Genomic DNA, 25666 nt, shown 5'->3' on the forward strand with positions numbered 1-25666 from the left:
CACGTAATGATCAAAAGATGTGAACATAAAATCTTGAGACGAAATTAACTTGTTTTAAAAGTAACATATTGAGAATTGGGAACATTCTTCTTTAAATAGGGAGTATTGTGGTAAAGCCTTCCGATTTAGTTAATTATTAATATTTTAAAATTACATAAGACGCAAATATGGAGTTTTGAAATACTACTTTTTTATTAAGATAAGGAAAATATCCTGCTAAGCTCTGTTTAACGGGAAATTGAGAAATTACCACTTCCAAGCATTTACGTGGGAAGGTGTGGATGATAAAAATGTATAAGATACATTTTATCGGAAGGGAAAATCTTATACTAATTTTTATGCCGGACTGACTTCTGGTCCGTTGTTTTAGAAATACTTTGGGACTTTGTCTTATCATTGTAAGTGTCTAAGTATCTATTTGTATATTATTGTTGTTTTATTAAGACTTGTGGTCTACTTGGGACAGCCAGTCCCAGTAAAAAGAATATATCCGATTATATTATATGGTAAATGAATAAAAGTATTGTATTTTAGACGAGCTCTCTACGATCTATTTTTAGCCTCTCGAACATACTCAGTCGGTACGCCTCATTAGTTCGGTCATAGCCTAAGGCACGCTACCAAAGTTTAATTACCTTAGGGCCAGATTTTATCTCCCCTATAAAGGGAGAATAAAGGCATCTACAACTACAACCCCCAAATACCATAAATAACACTTCACAACATATGTTCTGAAAGGGCTGAAGTAAAATCTTCAGACTTAGAATCTTGCTTTAAAGCCGAAGAAATAGAATCTTTGTGTTGTAATAATCTCATTTCCAAACTCTGGTTAGTACGTCCCACATATGAGCTTCCACAAGCACATGGGGTCTGATAAACCCCACTTTGTTGCCCCAATGAAGTTAGATCCTTCCCAGAATTTAGAAAACTTCCCAAGCGTTTGAACTACCAAGAAGCGTGTTAAACAAACTTTCAATGCTCTATCAATTAGAGAAGTGACGACTCCTCTTTTCACAGCAGGAGAATGATTAGAGAAATAATTTAAGTAACGGTCATTATGTGTGGGTTTTCTAAAGACACCAAACTCGAAACATGTATCATTTTGGTGCACCAGAACATTTAAGAAAGGAAGACGCCTCTCTACCTCTGATTCCTGAGTAAATTTAAGTTTTGGATCCGAGTTAAGCAAGTGAAAAAAAGAACCCAGAGACTCGTCACCATGCTCCCAAAAATAAAAAATATCATCTTTAAAACGAACCCAAAATTCAGGTTTACAAAAACTTGGCAAAATAGCCCTTTCTTCAAGGTGTTCCATGAAGATATCAGCCTGTATTGGAGAAAGGGGGGCAACCATAGAAAGCCCATATTTCTGTCTGTAAAAAATGCCTCTATAATGGAAGTAAAAAGAAGTTCTGCTACAAAGTGCTGTAAGCAAAAGAAATGTCTGATTCAAAACAGTCGATTTTTCTGATATAGATGGGTTAGAAATAAATTTATGCTTCAAAATCCGTTTAGCCTTTTGAGGATTGCAATTGGTATAAATTGAACCTACATCAAAACTGCCAATTCCTGTACTTGGTTTAACCAAAACTTGCTTTACCTTGGAAACGAAACCAGCGGAATTTTTAATATAGGATTTTTGAGCCTCAATTAGTGGGCAAAATACAACTGATAAGAATTTCCCTATTTTTGCTGTAAGAAAATTAAAAGAAGAAACAATGGGTCGAAGTGGATTACCGGGCTTATGAACTTTAGGAAGACCATAAAAGCGAGGGGACGTGTGCCCGCGAGTGTAAAACCTTTCGTACATTTGATCTGTGATTTCACCTTTTGCTTTTAGATAAGAAAGCTCTTTTCGGACTTCCTGGACAAATTTTTCTGTGGGATTGGTAGCTAATTTTTCATATACGTTAGAATCATTTAAAATTTCTCATAATTTTTTGTCGTAATCATCTGAATCTAATACAACAACAGTATTGCCTTTTCGGCTTTCGCAATAATCCTGGAATGAGCTTTATCTATTGCGTGTAAGACCAAGTGTTCATTTTTACAAACAAATTTTAAATTTGGATTATTAACAGAAGTCGAATCCATCAAAGTTTCAACAAATTATGCTCTAACCTCAGCAATCTCTCCAATCTCCGCCCGAGAGTCATGAATTGTCCCCTCTGTGCTCGCGATAATTTTATTATAAGGTATTTTCGAAGGGGCTATCGAAAATTTCAATCCTTTCGACAGAATCTGATTTTGCTCTGTTGTAAGGGGCAAGGAGCTGAGATTTACCACAGCAGGACCAGGATACGCTTTTGGGACAAAAGGTGGATTATTAGAGAGTTTTTCCCATTTTAAACGGTGTAATTTATCAGAAAGTCTTTGTCTAGAAATCCTGAAATCATGCTGAAAAGAATTTTCAGCAATAGCCTTAATTTGATGAAAATCAGCATAAGAAAGCGTACATAGTATTTCCCGCTCTAGCCCGAAAATATCCTGATTTAACCGGTACCGCTTGCTTTTGCAATCGATAATAACATGATTTAAAATACCAAACCCTATAAGTTCTGTAAATTGCAGTTCGTTACGTGTGTTTAAGTGAAGTGAAGGTTGCATTGACTTGCATAAAATACGGTTCATTTTACAATTATGAAGAAAATACTGTTGATTAATCAAATTAGCTTTTTTTCTCACAAGAAATAGGAATGTAGTAACAACATTGGTAGAATGCTCCCCATAAGCATGACTAAGATAATTTCTTAAATTTGTTTATTTAAAAAAAAAATTATTTCTTAAATTTGTATATTTCTTGAATATAATTTGTTATTTCTTTCTTTGTGTGATGTCAAGCCAATTTGGTTTAAGAAATGATAATTATTTATTAGCATTCTACTACCTGCATGCGTTCTCAAGACCAGAATATAATTTTTGCTTTACTGAAAAAGAAAATAAAAGAAAATAACCAAGGATAGTTAGTTTAATTATATATGCTGATATTTATACCTTAAATTTTTGATAATTTTTCATTTATGAAAGGAAAAAAGTTAAAATCTAAAAATTGATTTTGTTTTCAGCAAAGCGCAAACTATATTCTGATCTTGAGAAAGCGAGGGGGTTATAAGCCCTACTCATGTTAATTTCTGCTCGTTTTGAATTTAAATTGCTATTTACTGTCATTTCTGTTTGTTTTGAGTTTAATTTATTTATTGACATTGGTTTTAGTTATTAAGTTGATGATTTGAGCATCGCAGGTGACAACGTGACCAAAACGAATGAATTTTTAGACTTTTAAGTGTTTATGTTGCAAGATATGCTCAAACATTAGTATTGTGAAGCCTAAGTTGCTAAGATAAGGAATAAGTGATGGTAATGCTGTGCAACTAATAGATCCATAGTTTGGACAGCTTTTCTTCCTTTGGTAATACAAAACAGTTCGTAGTAACAAAATGTAGTTTAGAGACATTTCTGATTCATCGTAGTGCATCTTGCATGGTGGTTTTGTTATAAACATTTTTCCTTTTGTTTTGATTTCTTCTTTCGTCCTTATAAATAGCAAATTTTTACTCTTAAGATACAAATGCTTAACTTACCGCCATACACATTGGATCAGCATGACTTTGGTCACCATTTGAACCAGAAACCCTAAATTTACCAGCATCTTCCATCAATCCCACTTGACCTCTTTCACCAGGGGAACCAGGTGGTCCACCAGGACTTCGTTGAGGTCCAGGTGGTCCCGAACCTGGACCAGGACCTGGACCTCGTTGAGGTCCCGGTGGTCGCGGACTTGGACCAGGACCTGGACCAGGAGATTGCGTCGGACCAGGCTCTACATTTCTTCCTGATTCACCCTAGAAAATTATTCCAGTTAAATAAAGTAAATCACTGAAATTTTCAAAGATATCTGAAGAGATTCATTCAGCATGGAAATAGACATTACAATAAAACAAAATTAAGTAGATAAAATTTATTTGAATTTATTAATACATGCAGCGTGAAGCAAACTGGCTGCTTTTCTGATTATCAGTGTTTCGTGAAATATTAGATTTTATTTTAGAAAAAGAGTGTTATGTGATATACTGGACATTATATAGATTAGTGAGGGCCTAAAACTCTATTTTGAGAACTGCAATATATATATCTATACGTAATAAAATGATACTGGTGGCTTCACCACCAGTCCCTAGCACGGCTACGCGACAGGGTTTTATATACGGGTTCTCATTTTTTCTTTTATTCTATTCAAGACTGTTGTCCAAGTGAATCAGCAAGTTGGTTTACATCATCTTAGACTTCTTGCATTTTCATGTGACCTTCTGCATAGTTGCTTGGGTCTCACATTATTTCTTCTAAGAGGTCAATTAGGTTACGAGAGATTCATTAATTTAAAGGATGTGCAAGGCATTCTTCAACAGATTTAACGGGTCTAAAGAATTACATTTGGCTATATGAAGGTGGTTCAAAATAAGCTTCAGGGGTTTGTGAAGAATATGCCACTAAATCAATTCGGTGATAAATTTTTCCAACCACTTTGAAGCTGAAAACATCAATACTATTGATGGTTTGATTATCCCTCAACCTGAATAAGCTAAAGCAAAACAAGAGTTCAGGTTTTTTGTGTGGAACTCTTTAGAGAGCAAGATGAGTACTGTAATAGACGAAACCAATACATTTTTAATTTGAGGTGGCAGTGTAATTTGACCAAGCAAGCTGCAACCTTCAAATGAGTCACCTTTGTTGGCTAATCTTTTCTTGAGAAAATGGATGACTCCATGGTGAATACACACAACCTTGAAGTGTCCCAATGACTGTTAATTAACGCTTACTTAGTTTCCTATATATTACAAAGTTTTTACTAGGTTTTGCGGCGTAGTTTGTTGGCGTTGAAAATAGCAATGACGTTGTAATTCTAATGTAGTATTTCCTTCTACTTCACTGTCATTTGTGATTCGTTCTTATTCTTGCTGTCGCTTGTCTTCGTGGAGCAAAATTCTTTGTTCTTCACTTGAATTTTGGTATGTTCTGATACTTATGTTGCTTTTCTGTGAACTGCTCAATTCTTTGTTCTTCCCTTTCATTTTTACACGTGATTATTATCGCTGTTGCTTGTAATTCTCACTACCACTTATCTTCCAATAAAATGTTCTATTGTCCTCTCTGTCGCGTATCTTCAAACCATATATTACTTTGTTCTTCATTTTTGATTCGTTCTATCCTTGTTGTTGCAAGTCCTGTAACAGAGTATTTTCTTGTTGTTCACTTTCGTTTTTGCTATGTTGTAATTCTTGGCTCCGCTTATATTTTAGTTGCATATTTCTTTGTTCTTCAATTTTATTTTACTCGTTGTAATTATCGTTTTAAAAGTTTTCTTTTAAACGATATTTTCGTTTAAAAATCCCATTTTTGTTTTTTCTTCATTTTTGTTAATTGTTACTACGGACATTTACTCAATGCCCTTTACCTTAGCGTCTCGGATTGATCTAGTCACATTTGATGGTCTATTTTCTTCACTTTCATCCGTGAATTTAAATTTTTAAGTCGTCCTTTTGATTTTGGCTCATTTGATGGTTCAGTTTGTATATTTTGATCAATCGTTAATAGACATTTTTGTCCTCTAGGTATTTTGCTACTGCGTAAAACCCCTTCCTTTTTCTTTGATTGAATTTTTTATTCGTTTTGCTCCTCATTGTCACATATCTTGAAGTCGCATATTCTTTTTCTTCAATTTTGTTTTTGAATCGTTGCAATTGTCATTTTCTTAAGTAATCTGGATATGCGATAGTATCATTTCCAGAGCAGTTAGTGCTCAAAGAGAATGCAAACATCAAAACAATCGTCGATGATGGGGGAAAACTCCTTGCTACTGTTGGTGTTAACACGTTATCTGTTGATGAATACTATCATAACCGATCGGGTATTAACATTGTAATAAAGAAAAGAAGAAGACAGACATACTGCTGCACTAATGTCATTAACTATATCTTGTCTACTTGCCAAAACTGTTACCTGTGTAAGAATAATGTGATTATAGACAGTGAAATCACAGGCAAAAGAAAAAGCGCATTGATAGACAGTATTACTAATCAATATAAAGATGAACTGATGGAAAATAAACCACAAGTGAACATTATTACTAGCATTGATTTTATATCAACAGATATAGTCAATGAACCCAATAATACTAAAGACAAAACGCATATTTATTGGCGTGAAATTCAAAATTTGAGACATATGTGCTGAACTTTATCTCATTGGTATTTAGCGAGAAACAACAACCATTGGCACCAGTGGGTTCACCAGTTGTCCCTATAACAAATTACAAGCATATCCCACAATACCTCTACGGTATAGAGGGGACTATAAGGGTAAGATTCCTTCCAATTTTCTACTAATTTCCACCAATCCTGCTGCTACTCAGCATCTGCTTGCTTCCTGCATTTTGCTTGCTTTCTACATTCTGCTGTGCTTAGCTCTTACTGCTTCTTTCAAATGTCTACCAGAAGCCAATCTGCTGCTGCTGCTGCTGCTGCTACTTCTAGGCCCGCTACTTCAAACCCAAGTAATCCTGCTGTTGAAGAAACAAATTCCATTGAAGAAAATGTCCTTAAATCCCTGCTTACTACTGTTACAAGGAGGATTCAGTCATAAATTCAGTTCCTTGGTCTGCCTATGAATGTTGACAAAGGTGACAATTGATCTTAACTTGGCAGTGAAAGACCTGATGTTAAGCTCCATCCAAGAAGACATTAAACAGGCAGTCAGTGCACAACATCAAGAAGTGGAGTTATGCTTTTTGGTAAAACTGCAGACACTGAAAAAAAGCTTGCTGACAATGTTGCTGCTCAAACTGATCAACTTAAGCAGCAAAAATTAGAAAATCAACTCATTGTGTTTGGATTACCCGAGGATACCTCATTTGACAACCCTGAACCTAAGTTTTTGTCACTTTGACAAGATAAATTTTCTGGTTTTTGTTTTTTAAACAGTGACATTGTGTTAATGAAATGTATTGGAAAACGTGTTGATAACAAAAATAGACCAGTTATTATTGAGTTCTGCCACCTGAAAGTACGATTCTTGCTTTTCGAAAATAAAAAGGACCTGAAAGGATCTGGTGGGGTCATTAATAAGCCTTTGACTAAACCTAGGCTTGCCTTACTTTCACAAGCTAAAACCCATTGTGGCAGGAATAATGAATGGGATTTGAATGGTGATATTTTCGTCAAAAGTGGAAGTAGGGTACTCAAAATCTCATCCATTGGTGAAATTAATGCCCTTCCTGTTTTGCAAGAATCTTTTGCAAGTATTGTTTCAGAATGACTAGTGCTGCTTAACATAACTCTCCTCTTTACAACAAAATTTTATCTTTCATAATTTCAAAATTTCATCTAGTGATGATAGTGAAAATGATCCTCTGTTAAAATCTCTTCATCAGTCTGATTGTTTTTACCATTATTCAACATTATTTTGAAAAAGTGCTGCCCTTAATGCCTTCTGTTGAAAAATTTGATGTTTTTACTTTGAATGTCCAAGGTTTAAGGTACAAATGGGATAAAGTTCTGAAATATATTGGTGGTGTTAATTGCCTTTATGATGTAGTAGGTCTCACAGAGACCTGGCTGTCTTCAAGTGATGATATATCTGTGTATGACATACCAAGTTTTACTGCATACCACTCAACTAGATCTCTAAATAAGTGCTCGGATGGTATATCCCTTTTTGTCATAAGTAATATTAATGTTGTGAGACGTTCAGACCCTGAGAAGACTTTTAATCCAGTTGTAATTGATAGAAGTGTGAATGTTTTGGCTGTTATCATGTGAAAGCCTCCACCTTTCCCAATAAGGAAATTTTCTGAATTAATTGATGAACTATGCTCATTTGATAAGCTTGCTTCAAGAATTGCTTTTGTGCTTGGAGACTTGAACTGCAATTTATTAAAAATTGGGTGTAATGATTAGTCTGACCGTTTTTTTTTATCAATTTTTTCCTCTGGCCTTCTTCCTTGCATTTTTTTTCCTACTCGTGCTGATCCAGTCAGATCTTCTGCAACACTGATTGACAACATTTTTCTGTCTTCTAAAAATGATAATAAATTTTCCTCACGTATTAGTTTCTCTGATCTTTCTGATAATTTTCCAATTTATTGTTCTGTTCCCAAAATAAAAATGCTGAGCCGAGAGGATGCTAAAGTTGAGTCTTATACAAGAATTTATGGTCAGAGCAATGTTCATGACCTTATGTCTGATCTTAGTGCTATTGATTGGTGTTCAGTAGATAATTCTGAAGATGTTAATTGGGCATCAGCCTCATTAATGAGTTGGTTGCAAGTTGCAAACACTAATTGAAAAAAAAACTCCACTAGTAAAATCTTCCAGTAAATATAAACCCAAGATGCCTTGGATGTCTCCAAGTCTTGCGAAATCGACAATGCAGAAGTCAAAGCTTTTCAAGCTAGTTTACATAAGCCTTGAATTTGATGATTTGTCGAAGTATAAGCATTGTAAGAATGAATTAACATCAACAATTAGACTAGCTAAGATGATTTTTTTTGTTGTTGAAAATTAAAGAATGCAAAGGTAATTTACAGAAAATTTGCAGTGTAGTTAATGAAGCTTCATCTCGTAGGAAACAATCAAAGAAACAGCCTACCACCTTCAAGAACGCAGATGGATCAACCATTGAAAAAGCAGCTGTACTTAATGCCTTAAAATCTTACTCTACCGCCCTACCAACTGTTAAGACCCCTTCCTTTCCTAAACCAGGTAAATCCTCACCAGCTGAGAGAAGTAATTTCTAACTCCTTGTTCAAGCATAGAGATCTGTGATTTTATTTATTCTTTAACTAGTAGTAACACAGCTAAAGTGCTTGGACCTACAAACCATGTGCTTAAGTATGTTTCTTCTTATGTTGTTGAACCTCTTACCCATATTTTTAATCAATCTATTTCAAAAGGTGTGTACCCGGATTTGTTGAAAATAGCAAAATAAATCCCTCTGTTTAAGAAGGGTGACCCCACCTTAGTGTATATTATAGACCTATATCACTTCTCCCAATTTTCTATAAATTACTTGAAAAGGTTGTGCATAAGAGGTGTTTTTCATTCCTGTCTACTGGTTCTTTACTAGAAGCGGTTCTATTCTGTCTGATCACCAGTATGGCTTCCAAACTAAACTCTCTACCGCATTTGTTCTAGTTGACGTTACAGAATTTGTGCGTGTTAACTTAGACAAGGGTTGTTGTTTTCTAGGACTGTTTCTTGATTTTAATAAAGCTTTCGACACGGTAGATCCTTTTGTCTTGCTGGGAAAAATGTCTCTACTTGTAGTTTGGGGAATTGCTTTTTAATTGTTTAAATCTTACCTGTCTAATAGATCATAGTTTGTGTGTTACGATGGGAAATATTCTTATTTAGCCTTGGTTTCCATAGAGGTACCTCAAGGTTCAGTTTTGGGACCGCTCCTTTTTCTTATTTATATTAAAAGATAGATAGATAGATATTTTATTTATGAAATATACATAACGCTACAAAAAACACCTGCGCACATGCCTAGTGGCATAATTTAGCGCATTAAAAATTACAACAAATTATACAACACAATTAGCAATTTAAATGAAAACGAAAAAAAAACAAGCCTCTTGGACAACTCCCCAAATACAAACAAGGTAAATAAAACCAAAGTCAACTCTCAGAGATAAACTTCATCACAATTCTGCGAAACTGCAGGTAATCAGCGCACTCTCTAATATCCAGGGGAATAGAATTCCACACAGTTGTATCAATATACCTGAAACTAAATCCTGCTCTAGTTGTTCGCCTATACTCCTGTAGGCTAAGGAATTGAACCTGAGTGATGTTGAACATGAATGACGCTGCGAGTTAAGAATTCCATGGAAAAATGATTGTAACTGGCCAAAAACGTAATTGTGACATAACTGGGATATTGTAATGAAATGAAGTTGATGTAAAGAACAAATTTCAGCTGATCCAAAGAGATGAGTAACAGAAAACCTATTATCAATCTAAAAAAGCATCCTTATCGCTTTATTATGTAAAATTTGAAGGGGTTTATAAACTGAAGGAAAAGTTGAAGCCCAAACTGAAACACAATATAGAAAACAAGGGTGGAAAGGAGAAAAGTAAATTGATTCAGGTATATAAACTAGAAAAACATGGCGGAGACGGCACATAATCCCAACATTCCTAGAAACTTTTACCAATAGAGTTTTAATATGTTTATGAAGACGACAAATTGTCATCAATAATTATCCCAAGATATTTAAACGGATGTACCCTTTTCAGTTCCACATTATTTAAATAAAGGGAAAAAACATCCGAATTGACTGAATCAACTTGTGAAAATAGCATACACTGGCATTTCCTTCATTTAATAGAAGAGGGTTTTGACAATACTACTCGGAAGTAGTTGATAGAGCACTTCGAATGTTCAGGAAAAGCTGTGTTAAATCTGAATGGGTATAAAAAATCACAACATCATCTGCATACATAACAATTTTGCAGATTGGAAGAAAATCAGGCAAATCATTAATAAAAAGAAGAAATAGGTAGAACACAAAAAAGAGCCCTGAGGAACCCCACAATTTACGGAAAATGACTTAGATCGGATTCCATTTTTACTATCATGGCATTTAATTTTTCTTTCAGCAAAGTAAGACGCAAAAAAATTCAAAGATTTTGAAGAAAATCTATATTTATTTTGTTTATTTAGTAAAAGACGGTGATCCACCGAGTCGAACGCCTTGGCCACATCGAAGAATATAGCCAAGGCACCCTGACCATTGCCCAGCGCATTATTTATTTCAATTAAAAGCTGATATATTGCTAGTTCTGCTGATTTTCCTTTAATGAATCCATACTGCCAAGGATGCAATATTTTATTATTACATAAATAATTTTGAAGTTGTTTATGAGCATTTTTTTCAAAGTTTTACTAAAAACAGATAACAGTGAAATTCCTCTACAATTTAAAGGAGAAGCACCACCTTTACACAAGGCTAATACATGGACATTTTTTAAAAGATCAGGAAAAACTCCATTTAGTAAAGACGAATTAAAAATATGTGCCAACAATAGGGCAATATTAGGAGCTATTTGTTTCACAATTTGTGTAGAAAACCCAAACTCATCCAATGAAAATATTTGCTTTAGTTTCATTACATGTCCTTTAAGTTCCTGAGGTCCAATTTCAGAAAAATCAAATGAGTTTGGTGCTTCATCTTCAACAAAAAAATCAATCGACTGACTCTCTTGCCTATTTGTACTCAATACAATCCTAGACCCAAAAGTACTGAAATGCTTTCCAAAAATATCCAAAATTTCTTCTGTATCCGTCACTTTTGAACCATCAAGTTCAAGACAATTGACTCCAGAACTCGATCAACGAATGGGACGGATTCTATCATTGATTAGCAGCCATATCTTTTTCATATTTGACTTATACTGTAAAAATTTATCGGAAAAATATTTTCTTTTAGAATATCTTATAATTGAATTCTTTTAATTTCTATGAGTTCTATATTCCTCATAATATACATCAGATTGGGCAGCCAGATACTGAAGATGTTTTTTCCTTTTCATCTTAAGTGACGTCAAAATACCTTCCGTAATCCACGGGTCAAATTTTTTTGAAAACTTTCCGCACAAAAATCTTGTCGATGCTGCTTGATCTTGGACTTGCATCATATCATGGATAAATTTTGAAAAGGCATCATTAACATCATTTGAATTAAAAATGGGGGTCCAGTCCTTATTATCTATCAATTCACGTAAAAGCTTAAGATCAATCAATTTCTTCTGTCGGTAAGAAATTTTTATTTCGATGTTTTTTAAATGCAGGTCAAGATAAACATTGGGCTACATCTAAACCAATACTAACTGGAAAATGATTAGACATGTCACATATACCAACAGAAGACTTTATTGTTTTAAAATAAAAACCAGAAAAGAAAATATTATCCAGCAAAGTGTCAGTAGTATTTGTTACTCTCGTAGGTAGCGAAATACTTGGAAAAAGGCCTGAATACAGCATAATGTTCAGAAACTCTTTATGAAAAGCCACATGTAAATTCAACAAAACAAAATTGAAATCACCTGAAATTATTAATGTTTTTTTACATTCATCAAGTTTTACAACTAGGGGCTCAAAAATCTCAAAAAACTCTTTGGGTTTACTTAATGGCGGTCTATATACTGATCAACAAATAAAAGGTTCGCAGCCAATGGGACATAATTCAACAAATAGAGTCTAACATAAACCTTCTTCCCAAACTGAAAAATCATCAAGTATACTAACAGACCAATTCTGTCGGACATAAATTAATTGACCACCTTTCGCACTCTTGGACCTACACCTTGAAACAGATTTCATTACCGAAAGGGACAGCATAGACATTTGAGACTTTTGTGAAAAAAAAGTGTCACACACAGCTACAATATCCTTAGGACTAGAATTTAATTAAAACTTAAGTTCACTATAGGCACTCTGCACTCCTTGCGCATTAACATGCAATACCCTTATCGGGAATTAACATTGCTCCATTTCATTAGATAAAGGGTCATCCGAAAAATCACAATCCGGTAGTTTTCTGACATACTGTACATCTTATTCACTCCCATTCGAATCATTAAGTATCGCATCTAAGTTTAAACGGGACCCCATAAACGACTGAAATCTATCCATATTAAATATAAACAAAGAGAAACTAAATCAAACTTCAATTATTCACAGTGAAGGATCATTAACCAGATTGAGGATCTGAGCCACATCGGCTTTTGTTTTGTTTGGTATAATTTACGAGAAATTTTTCACAAAAATGATGCTTCTCGTCGTCCACACATTCTAATTTTCAAATCTGATGCGAGCAAGCTTGAAAACCTCCTGCCTCTCCCTAGTTAACACTTTATTAACAAAGACACGGGATCCCTTCAGCATTTTTTGACGTTGCAGTCTCTGAGATCAACGTAAGTTCGAGGAGGGCTAGAGCTTGATCATTAGCTCCTAGATGTTTAGCCCCCTTAATGATCAATTTTTCAAGTTGAAGTCCCATTTGCAAATTTAAACGATCAAGAACTTTCTCACCTAGTACCGGAAGATCACGGGCAGTTGTCTCGACACTTGCAACAATGACTTTATTTAAAAGGTCAGACTGACCTAAGTCGTCCAACTTCGACTCACGTTTTTCAAGCTTGAGCTGATTTTGAACACTTTTCACTCGTAAATCCTTGAGAGCCTTTTCAACCTGCCCAAACTTTGACTGAAACAGCATCTCAATTGCTTTATAAACCACTTGCATAATCGTGTCTATTTTAAACTGCAACGGAGATATATCTAAGATAGATCTTGTTTTCTACACCGCTTCGCAATTCCTCCAGATCAGTTTGTAGAGGAAGCACGGATTCAGATAAGTCATTCAGCAATCCATCCAAACCTTCGATATAAAAATTAGTCGCTCTTTGTACATTTTTTCTCCCATCTTTTACCGCTTCTGAATACTTTATCAAGCAGCGCCAAATATAATCAGACTTCACAATCATGCTTTCGTCCGTTCCATAACAGCAAACTTCATAGTCGAATGGACCGTCACGAACAATAATCACTCTCTTAATTTTGCACGGCCTAAGTTTGTAATATTTATACTGCGCAAATACGCAATCACCCGCTTGCATAGCTGGAGGGAAAAATCACTCTGAAATCAAATCATAAACACGTGGGGAATTTCAGCCAGACAGCTAATCTTGAAAGCTTATAATGAATATCCTATTATAAAGAAAAAATTACCATTCAGGTTTGTAAATAGTCCAAAAAAGTCCGGCTAAGCTTGCAATTATATCCTGTTCATAAAAAAAACTTGTCACACTGGTTTATTAATAGTCATATTGTTTGCCCAGTGTTCACTCAATGAAAGCTAGATTGATACTGAAAGCTAGATTGATACCCTCCTCCTTCTCCCAACCTTGATTCCCAAACTGTTTTGTTTGCAGACGATAGTCATTTTTATGTGGTTGATAATGATCTGCCCTCTGCCTTTGCTAAGTCTCAGCTCCTGCTCAACCATGTGCGTGATTGGTGTGAGAAGAACAGGATGCTGTTGAATAGCTCTAAGGGTAGCATTATTCATTTCGAACCCCATACCATATATCTGAACCTTCCCTAACAATCTTTGTTTTTTATGGTGCTGATATAATTCCCCTGTGCTCTTGTGTTAGACGTCTTGGTGTGCATGTTGATTGTTTTCTTTCTTAGTCTCAAATTTTTTATAAAAATTCTATAATTTCTCGTCAAGTGCTTATGCTTTATCGTGCCAATCAATTTCTTCCTCCCGATGCAATGCTTTCTCTTAATTATGCATTTGTCCTTCCTTATCTTTCTTATTGCTGCACTGTATGGAGCAATACCAACTATGCTTCCCTTCGGCAACTCCAAACAACACAGAATAAAACAGTGAAGGCATCTTTTCACCTTCCCTGACTCTCTCCTAAAACTGATGTTTACAGTGATACAGGTATAGATGCCTTAGATGTGGTCATCAAGATGCAGAACCTAAAACTACCTCATCGAGCCTTCAATTTCTCGCTTCCACCAAACATCATATCCTACTTCGATCGAGCATCATCATGTAAGTAGTCTTCTTCGGAGCTCTGTTCACCAATTTCGGCTGCCTGAAAGGGTATCCTCAGCAGCTCAGAGATCACCAATTTATAGAGCAATTACTCTTTGAAACTCTATGTCCAGTGAACTTTTTCTTATTAAATACTGTTCTTCCCTTTGGAGAAAAATATTATCTAAGGCTTTAAGTATTTTGGTTTTCTTTATTTTTTATCCATTTTGCCTTTATCTCCTTTTTCGCTTTACTTTATCTAGTTTTTTTTCTTTTCTTTTTTCTTCTCTTATTATGATGAATCAGATTAGAACCCCGTTGTCCAATATTATTATTGATGGCTTGGAATTAAAATAAATTATAGAAAATATTTGGGTTGGAGGAAATTAAGTCTAAGGTCATTGTGTAGCAGTTGTTTGTTTTTTGTGTGTTTTTTTTTATTTTTCCCATATTGTGGTTATATTTTCGAGATATTGTTGTATTTCTTTCCTTCCCTGATTTGTTTTGAGTGTATTTTGTAATTGATACGAGGTCCACCACAAGCTCTGCTTCATGGGACCTCTAGCACCTAATTGTATTTATGTAATAGATAGATAGATAGATAGATAGATATTTATTGCAATAAAAGCCACTTTGGGCCATGGCAAAAAAAGGAAAATCACACAACATAATAGCACATTATTATAACACTCATAGCAAAGTATGGTAGCCTACATAACAATAACAACGCAAAATTACAAAAGATTACAAAAACCTAATAAAGCACACAATACCATAAAACTAACATAAATAGATAGATGTATGTTGCATCTATCAAGGGCCATGACTACAAAAATAACAAACAAGAAAACAACTTACACACATACAACAATACTTTCCACACCCACCCAACCCCCTTTACAAAAATCTATCTCTATGTGCCATACCCAATTTTATATACTTCGCTATCATTCTTATTGTTCCATAATTTTTTGATCCCATTACTGAAACCAACCACTCACTTGTCCCCACATTAACTAAAAATAATTCTTTCCTTAAATCCTGTAATTCGGGACAAAAGGCCATGAAGTAAAGCAGATCCTCACCATTTTCTCCGCACATAGGGCATGAGTAAGGACCATCCTTTACCCTTAACCTCCCTAAATATTTCCTCCTTTCCCCAAGTGCTAGAAAATTACCCCTCCCTTAAATGTAATCCTTAATTTCTAAACTGTTTAAACCAGATTTAAAATGATTATCATATTTTCAAACTTCGTTTAATTGCCGAAAAACACCGAGGGACACCAAGGCCACGACTGCAAACTGCCATTTTTGTATCTCCTGATTTTCAAGCACTCCCTTTACTAGTTTTGCTAAATTTCCTACTTCCAGCCCTATCCCCTTCCCTTCATTCCAAACACCTGATATCCCACAACTATTCAACATTGATTTCACCTGGGAAGCCCATGAACATTTCCTTCTATCCTGCAACACCTCCAGATAAGCTGCATTTACTAACTTATTATTCTGTAAACCCATCACCTTTTCCCAGTATCCTATCATTCTAACCAATCTTTTTATATAATGTAGTATTTAATAATAAATAATAATAATGTTGATTCTTTAGATGGTAACCAAGAAAAATGATGTATGACTCAAAATGAATTAATGATTATTCTACTGATTACGAACTAAGAGAAGAAAGTAGCTAAACTATCAAAAGACAACATGACGAATTATTATATGGAACAAACTCAAAATGTCCAAAGTTGTTCAGTAATATTAATATTGTATAATGATCTATGTAACATATTTTTATGTTAATATTCTACGTGTTGTTATTTCAATAAAAATATTTTATGCATTACTTTGTTGTTTACATTATTTTTAGGGTACGCTAGAAAATCAAAATTTTAAATCAGATGTATTTTTAACCGTGTTTATGATCATTAAAAAAAAATAAACCCAAGTTTCTTAAATGATCAAATATTTGTTATTAATAAAAATTAAACCCAAGGTTCTTAAATGATCAAATGTTTTTTAATAGATCAGGTTTATCTTAACCGTGTGTATTCTTATCAATCAAATATAAAACCCAGGTTTCTTAAATGATAAAATATTTTTCAACAGATTAGATGTATCTTAACTGAGCGTATTCCTATTAGTCCAAAAATTAAACTCAAGTTTCTTAAATGATGAAATATTTTTTTTATAAACCAGATGTATTTTAACCATGTGTATTCTTATTAACCGAGACACTGGAAACACATGAAATTGAAACACTGGAAAAAGGTCAGAAATTCTCTTTTCTACCGAAACAAGTTCCTGTGGCAGACATGGTTTCCTCTTTAGAGTCCACTTTGCATAAATACTACCCATCTGTTTCTAACCCTGACTAAGTTAGGTCTTGTCTCATAAATACCCTTATAATAGCCAAGAAAAGGCTAAGTCTCCTACCACATTCACACAAAAAAATTTGCACGACATAAAAGAATTATCTAACCTCCGCAAAGACCCATCTATTATAATAACCAAAGCAGACAAAAGTACTTCACTTGTTGTCATGGATACGAAAGACTATGACAACAAAATCTTTTCACTTTTAAAGGACAAAGGTACATATAAACCGATCACTCATGATCATACTGATCAATTTACTAATAATATTATAAATGAATTAAAGCAGCTAAAACAGAATGGTAAAATCCCCCCACAATTATACCACAAATTTTTCCCCCGTGGTAGATTCTGTCCAAAATTTTACGGCTTACCAAAACAGCATAAACAAGGTATTCCCTTAATACCTATCGTAGCATGTACTAAAGCCGCCGCTTCCAATATTGGAAAATGGCTTTGTACAGCTTTCAAATCTCTACTGTATTCACAAAATTCCTATATTAGTAATTCAGCATATTTAGTTAAAAAACTTAATAACACAAGTATTTCAAAAATTTTTAGAATCCTGCAGAAACGAAAATCTTATTGCCAAGTCTTTAAGATATAAACTACATCTAAATACCCGGAAAGAGGGGCAATTCGCTCATACATTACAATTAAAAACCTTGGTCCATATTATTAAGGACAAAAAGCAAAAAAGACATATCATTTCCTCAGAAAGAAAATCTCTCAAAATTGTTTTGTTTGAAAACCTGTCCACTGTGGATTTTTCTCAAGTTGTTGGATTAGAAAGGAATTTGTTTCGCTATGATGTTCGCTTGTCAAAGGAACGACTTTATATAAAATTGGAAAAATTGAGAGAGGAATCTTCGATGAGAAACCGTATTTATTCTCCAAGATTCACTCCTGGACCCGCTAATGTTAACCTCTTTTCTAGAACATTTGAAACCCAGGAAACCGAAACACTGGAAAAAGCTCCAACATTCTCTGTTCTACCGAAACAAGTTCCTGTGGCAGATATAGTTTCCTCTCTAGAGTCCGCTTTGCATGAACACAGCCCATCTGTTTCTAACCCAGATGAAGTTGGTTCTTGTCTTATAAATATCCTTTATAACAGCCAAAAAAAGGCTAAGTCTCCTACCACTTTAACCCAAAAAAATTTGCACGACATAAATATATTATCTAACCTCCGCAAAGACCCATCTATTATAATAACCAAAGCAGACAGAAGTAACTCACTTGTTGTCATGGATACTACAGACTATTACAACAAAATCTTTTCACTTTTAAAGGACACAAGTGCACATAAACCAATCACTCATGATCCTACTGATCAATTTACTAATAATACAATAAATGAATTAAAGCAGCTAAAACAGAATAATAAAATCACCCCACAATTATACAACAAATTTTACCCCCGTGGTAGTTTCTGTCCAAAATTTTACGGTTTACCAAAACTGCATTAACAAGGTATTCCCTTAAGACCTATCGTAGCATATACTAAAGCCCCCGCTTCCAATATTGGAAAATGGGTTTGCACAGCTTTCAAACCTCTACTGTATTCACAAAATTCCTGAGTTAGTAATTCAGCAGATTTAGTTTAAAAGCTTAATAACACAAGTATTTCAGAAAACACAATAGTTAGCAGTTTTGATATTATTACCATGTATACGAATATAGATGTGGCTACTTCTGAGCAATTATAAAAAAAACAAAATAGAAGAAAATTATCACTTAATCGATGACTCATTGACAGGGATTGATTGTGAAGTTTTATTTAATCTTTTTAAAATTTGTAATAAGTTTTCAGTGTATTTTCAGTTTCGTGATTCTTTTTATCAACAAATAAATGGGTTACCAATGGGAGCAGCTTTATCTGGCCTACTGGCAAATATTTATGTTGAGAACCTTGAAAATTGGCAATTAAATTCTTATTTTTTAAAACATGGTTATTGGGGTCGTTACATGGATGACGTAATTTCACTTTGGAATTATGGGGAAAATGAACTTCGGGGTTTCCTAGATCATCTTAATATGTATAATAGAAATTTGCAGTTTACCCTAGAAATTGAAATTTAAAATAAACTACCATTTTTAGATGCGCTAATTATCCGTAATACTAATAATTTGGATTTTACTATCTATAGAAAACCAACGCAAAACAATAGATATCTTCATTTAATTCAAATCACCCCCCTCCCCACAAGTTAAAAGAGCAGTTGTAACTCCTCTTATTGACCGTGCCTCGAACATTTGCTCCGATTCATACATAAAAGCAGAAATATATTTTATCAGAGATATTCTTTTTGGCAACAAATACCCCATTACTTTTGTCAATAATACGATTAACCGTAGACTAAAAAGACATTTTCGTAAAATCAATGATATTTCACAATGTGAGGCTCCGGAAAAACCTTCTAATATAATCTATCTTCCGTACATCCCAAGAGTCATAACAAAAATAAAAATATTTGCACTAAAAATAATCTGTATTTAGTTTTCACTAATAATTTTAAAATCACAAATTTTTTAAACTCCGGTAAAGATAAAACCCCAGTTACTCGCCAAAGAGGGATTTATCAAATACCATGCGATTGTGGCAATTACTACGTTGGCAAAACTCATCAGAATCTGGAAAGGTGGATACACCAGCATGAAGAAGACATAGACAAAGCGTTGGTTGCTAATAGTTCTAATAACTCCTTTGATTCTGCTTTAGCTAGTCATATATTTGATAATTCGAGCCATACAATACTTTTTGAAAAATCTTTTCTCATTAGTAGTGATTTGGGGATAAAACAGGTAGTTCGGGAATCTATAAAAATTAGGCTCAAAATAAATAAAAATATTTCCTTAAATAGGGACTTAGGAGAGTATTCACTGAATTCTTTATACTCAAATCTAATTAAAAATGATCTAACAAAATATTTTACTAAACCAATTGACAATAGCATTGAACCCGTTACAAAAAGGTCTTTAAGACTAGCTGCTAAAAAAGCAAGATTAGCTTTAAAAACTAGCTATTAATAATTCTATTTTATTTCGTTTGATTGAATTCATCCTGTCTCATCATTTTGTATATCAGTCCTGGTTGAACTTGGTTGAAGTAAGGATGCTGGGTCTGTTTTAAAAGTTTTTAAGAGCATTTTTAGTTTTAAACTTCGAATTTTATTGTAAGTTTTTTTATATATACATATAATTTTTCTTTAATGTTGTGCTGAAGACGGCCCTTGGACATAGGGCCGATATTTAGATGAGATGTATCCGTCAATATTTAGATCAGATGTATCTCAGCCGACTGTATTATTATTAGTCAAAAATAAAAGTCAAGTTTCTTAAATAATGAAATATTTTCTAATAGACCAGACTTATCTCAACCGAGTATATTCTTATTAGTCACAAATAAAACCGAGGTTTCTTAAATGGTCCATTATTTTTAAAAAATCAGATGTATCTCAACCAAATCTATTATTATTAGTCAAAATTAAAACTCAACTTTCTTAGATAACCCAATATTTTTATTAAAATACATGTATCTTAACCTTTAGTATTCTTATTAATAAAAAAAAACAAGCTTCTTAAATGATCAAATATTTTGTTAATAGATCAGAAGTATCTAAATTAAATTTCTTCTTATTAGTCAAAACTAAAATTAAAGTTTCTTAAATGATCAAAATTTTTTATTAAATGTGATGCATCTTAACCTTGTGTATTCTTATTTATTAAAAATAAAACCCAAGTTTCTTAAATGAGCAAATATTCTTTAATAGATCAAGTGTATCTTAACCGAGTGTATTATTGTTTGTCAAAAATAAAACAGAAGTTTTTTAATTAATCGAGTATTTCTAATAAATCAGATGTATCTTAACCGTGTGTATTCTTATTAATCAAAAATAAAACCCAAGTTTCAGTAGTTCGTTTAAAATCAACTGTGTAAGAGTCATTTAAATAATTCGGAAAAAATTAAATTCAAGTGCTTCCAACTTACCACACCTAGGGTACCCACAGCCAACTTACCCTCCCCCCCCTGGGTACCTGCAGCCAACACAAAAATATTTTCTTTTAAGCTAAGTTCATTTATAAAGTGGACCTGAATGAACCTAACTTAAATGAAGTTATTTGAATTGGTGATTTTAGGTTGGCTGCGGGTACCCTGGGCTGGGTAAGTTAGGAGCACTTGGGTGTGATTTTTTTTTCCACATTGTTAATTTTCAAATGACTCTCACACTGCTGATTACTAACGAACTCAGAAGCTGAGTTTGTTCTATGCAATACACATTTAAAAGTAAAATTCTTTGATTGTATCAGGTTTTTATAGTATTCGACAAGAAATGATAATACAGAGCAACGTTTCGTAAAAACTTGGCTTATTTTGATAATACCATGTATGATTTTGATAGCACTATAGAGGATTCTCATTATACAATGCGTTGTTTTGATAATGTATTTCAAGATTTTTATAATATCAAACATGATTTTGAGATATTAACTAGATTCTATTTTGAGATAGAGGCATATTTGATCATTTAAGAAACTTGAGTTTGATTTTTGATTAATAAGATTACTTTCGGTTAAGATATATCTGATCTATAAAAAATATTTGACCATTAAAGAAACTTATGTTTTATTTTTGATTAATAAGAATATAGACGGTTCAGTTACATCTAACTTATTAAAAAAATTTCATCATTGAAGAAACTTGAGTTTTATTTTTGACTAATAAGAATACACTTGGTTGACATACATCTGATCTATTAAAAAAATTTGGATCATTTAAGAAACTCAGGTTTTATTTTTGATTAACAAGAATACCCACGGTTAAGATACATGTAATTTATTAAAATATATGATCGCCTAGGAAACTTGAGTTTTAGTTTTTACTAGTAAGAATACACTCGTTTAAGATAAATTTTTAATAATTAAAAATTATTTGATGATTTAGGAAACTTGGGTTTTAATTTTTAATTAATAAGAATACAGGCGGTTAAGATACATCTGATTTATTAAAAATATTTGATCATTTAAGAAACTTGGGTTTTATTCTTGATGAATAAAAATATATAAGGTTAAGATAAATCTAATTTATTAAAACATTTGATCATTTAAGAAACTTGAGGTTCAAATTTGACTAATAAGAATACACTCGGTTAAGATACATCTGATTTATTAAAAATATTTCATCATTTAAGAAACTTGGTTTTTATTTTGATTAATAAGAATACACACGGTTAAGATAAATCTGATTTATTACAAATATTTGTTCATTTAAGAAACTTGAGTTTTATTTTTGATTAATAAGAATAGACTTGGTTAAGATAAATTTGATATATTAAAAAACGTTGATTACTTAAGATTCTTGGGTTTTATTTTTGATGAATAGTAATACACAAGCTTAACATACATCTGATTTATTAAAAATATTTGATCATTTAAGAGATTTGAGTTTTATTTTTGACTAATAAGAATACATTCAGTTAATATATATCTGATCTATTAAAAAATATTTGATCATTTAAGGAACCTGGGTTTCAATTTTGATTAATAAGAATACACATGGTTAAGATAAATCTGATTTATTAAAAATATTTGGTCATTTGAGAAACTTGAGTTTTATTCTTTAATAATAAGAATACATTTGGTTAAAATACATCTGATCGATTAATTTTTTTCTAATCATTTAAGAAACTGGGGTTTTATTTTTTGGTAATTAAGAATACACATGATTAAGATATGTCTGATTTATTAAAAAGTACTTGATCATTTGAAATACTCTAGTTTCATTTTGACTAATAAGAATTCATTTGTTTAAGATATATCTCATTTATTAAAAAAATATTTAATCATTTAAGACACTTGGGTTTTATTTTTAGTTTATAAGAATAGACATGGCTAAGATACATTTGATTTATTAAAAAATTTTGGTAATTTAAGAAACTTGAGTTTTTTTTTACTAATAAGAATACACTCGGTTAGGATATATTGTATCATTTAAGAGATTTGGGTTTTATTTCTGATTAATAAGAGTACAGACTATTAAGATACATATGATTTATTTCTGTTCGTTATGTTCGTTATTTCTGTTATGTTTACGCTAAAGTTTTTTTATTGTTTAAAAAAATAGAGTTGTGAGAGAGTCAAACTTTAGCGTAAAGAGCGAGGCGTTGAGGAGGGGACAGCCCCCTTCATATACGGAATAATTTCTGTTCGTTTTAAGTTTTAACGTCGTTCCTTACTTTCAGTTAAAAAAACGTGTTTTTTTTTATTTTATTTTTGAACATTTTTTAATTAATGCAGGTTTTGATTTTGGCTCGCCGTACATGAATAATTAAAACAAAATTTGCATATTATATTTGGTTAAATGGCTTTCTCGAAACTTGTTTAATTTTATTTACGAACGTTTGTTTTAGTAATAAATATACGTAACTTAGAATTAACTTACGTAACGAACTTCTATATTCATAAATTTTTAACCCGTATATTAGGGGGTTCGCCTCCTAGTCAATACTCTGCTCTTTAAACTATAGTTCGAATTTTTTTCCAGTTCTTTAAAAATGACCTCTTAATCACAATCAGTTGATCAGTTGAAAAACTTGTTTTTTTTATTTAATTCCTGATCTTTTTCTTTAATAGTGCTGGGAAATCCGGCGCCCCCGTCATAGCAATGTCCCTTCCCCCATGAAAACTTCCTTCATGGAAAGATCCTTCCATATAGCCCCCGACCCTCTCCTTCCCCCACCTACCAGAAAAAATCTCCTCTGAAAAAGTCTGTATACTTCCCAATAACCAATACTATATGTTAACATTGAGTAAAGTTCATAACTTTCAGCCCTCCCCCTGGGGACTGTGGGGGATCAAGTCATCCTAAAAGACATTTTTATCATATTTTCGACCATGTTGAACAAAATGGCTATTTTAAAATTTTGATCGGGGGACTTTGGGAAAAAAATGAGCGTGGGAGGGGGCCTAGTTGCCCTCCATTTTTTTCTTTCGTTACTTAAAAAGGGAACTAGAACTTTTAGTTTCCGTTCGAATGAGCCCTCCTGCGATATTCTAGGGCCACTGGGTCGATACGATCACCCCTGGAAAAAAAACCAAAAAAAAAACAAATAAACATGCATCCGTGATCTTTCTTCTGGCAAAAAATGGAAAATTCTACATTTTTGTAGATAGGAGCTTGAAACCTCTACAGTAGGGTTTTCTGATACGCTGAATATGATGGTGTGAGTTTCATAAAGGTTCTATAGCTTTTAGGGGGTCTTTCCCCCTTTTGTCGAAAATCAGCCAAATTTTCTCAGGCACGTAACTTTTGATGGGTACGATTAAACTTAATGAAACTTATATATTTGAAATCAGAATTAAAATTTGAATCTTTTGATGTATCTATTGGTATCAAAATCTAGTTTTTTAGAGGTCGCTCCTTACTTACAGTTCGTTACCACGAACTGTTTGAAAAATGTTTGATCATTTAAGAAACTTAGGTTTAATATTTGGCTACTAAAAATATACTCGGCTGAGATATATTTGATCTATTGAAAAAACTCGATCATTTAAGAAACTTTGGTATTATTTATGAATAATAAGAATGCAGACACTTAAGATACATCTGATTTAATTATAAATATTTGATCATTTAAGAAACTTGAGTTTAATTTTTGATTAATAAGAATACACACGATTAAAATACATATAATTTATTAAAAAATATTTGATCATTTAAGAAACTTGAATTTTAGTTTCGACTATTAAAAATATACCCGGTTAAGATACATTTGATCTATTAAAAGAAAATTGATCATTTAAGAACTTTAATTTCATTTTTGATTAATATTACTACATTTTAAGGTTAAGATACATCTGATATATTACTAAATATTTGATCCTTTCAAAAACTTGAGTTTTATTTCTGACTAATAGTACAGTCGGCTGAGATACATCCGATTTGTTAAAATATTTAATCATTTAATAAACTTGAGTTTTATTTTTGACTAGTAAGAATACACTCGGTTAAAATACATCTGATCTATTAAAAAATATTTGATAATTTAGAAAACTTGGGTTTTATTTTTGACTAATAAGAATACACAAATGTTAAGATACATCTGATTTATTAAAAAACTGTTTCATCATTTAGGAAATTTGAGTTTTATTTTTGATTGAAAAGAATACACTCGGTTAAGATACATCTAACTTATTAAAAATATTTGATCGCTTAGGAAACTTGAGTTTTATTTTTTACTCGTAAGAATACAGATTTAAGATATTTTAAATAATTAAAATTATTTGATCATTTATAAAACTTGGGTTTTATTTTTGATGAATAAAAATATGCACGGTTAAGATAAATCTGATTTATTAAGAATATTTGATTATTTAAGAAACTTGAGGTTCATTTTTGACTAATAAGATTACACTCGGTTAAGATAAATTTGATCTATTAAAAAAAATTTATCATTTAAGATTCTTGGGTTTTATTTTTGATGAATAGGAATACACAAGCTTAGACTCGGTTAAGATAAATTTGATATATTAAAAAACGTTGATCACTTAAGATTCTTGGGTTTTATTTTTGATGAATAGGAATACACAAGCTTAAGATACATCTGATCTATTGAAAATATTTGATCATTTAGGAGATTTGAGTTTTATTTTTGACTAATAAGAATACACTCGGTTGAT

The 25666-nt window shown here is 32.6% G+C and overlaps 1 protein-coding gene across 2 annotated transcripts in view; it reads right to left on the reverse strand.

Annotated features, from left to right (window-relative positions):
• The window catches only part of LOC148943982 (uncharacterized), a 254608-nt gene that overhangs the window by 53926 nt on the left and 175016 nt on the right, over positions 1-25666 (reverse strand). For both annotated transcript variants that reach the window (XM_089101051.1, XM_089101050.1), the window contains exon 9: positions 3582-3842. In XM_089101051.1, coding sequence (XP_088957177.1) covers positions 3582-3842 — 261 coding nt within the window. The remainder of the gene's footprint in view (positions 1-3581; positions 3843-25666) is intronic.

The sequence above is a fragment of the Artemia sp. Qi Xiang Cuo genome, chromosome 15 (genome assembly GCF_049724085.1).
Source record: "Artemia sp. Qi Xiang Cuo chromosome 15, ASM4972408v1, whole genome shotgun sequence".
Taxonomy (NCBI): Eukaryota; Metazoa; Arthropoda; class Branchiopoda; order Anostraca; family Artemiidae; genus Artemia; species Artemia sp. Qi Xiang Cuo.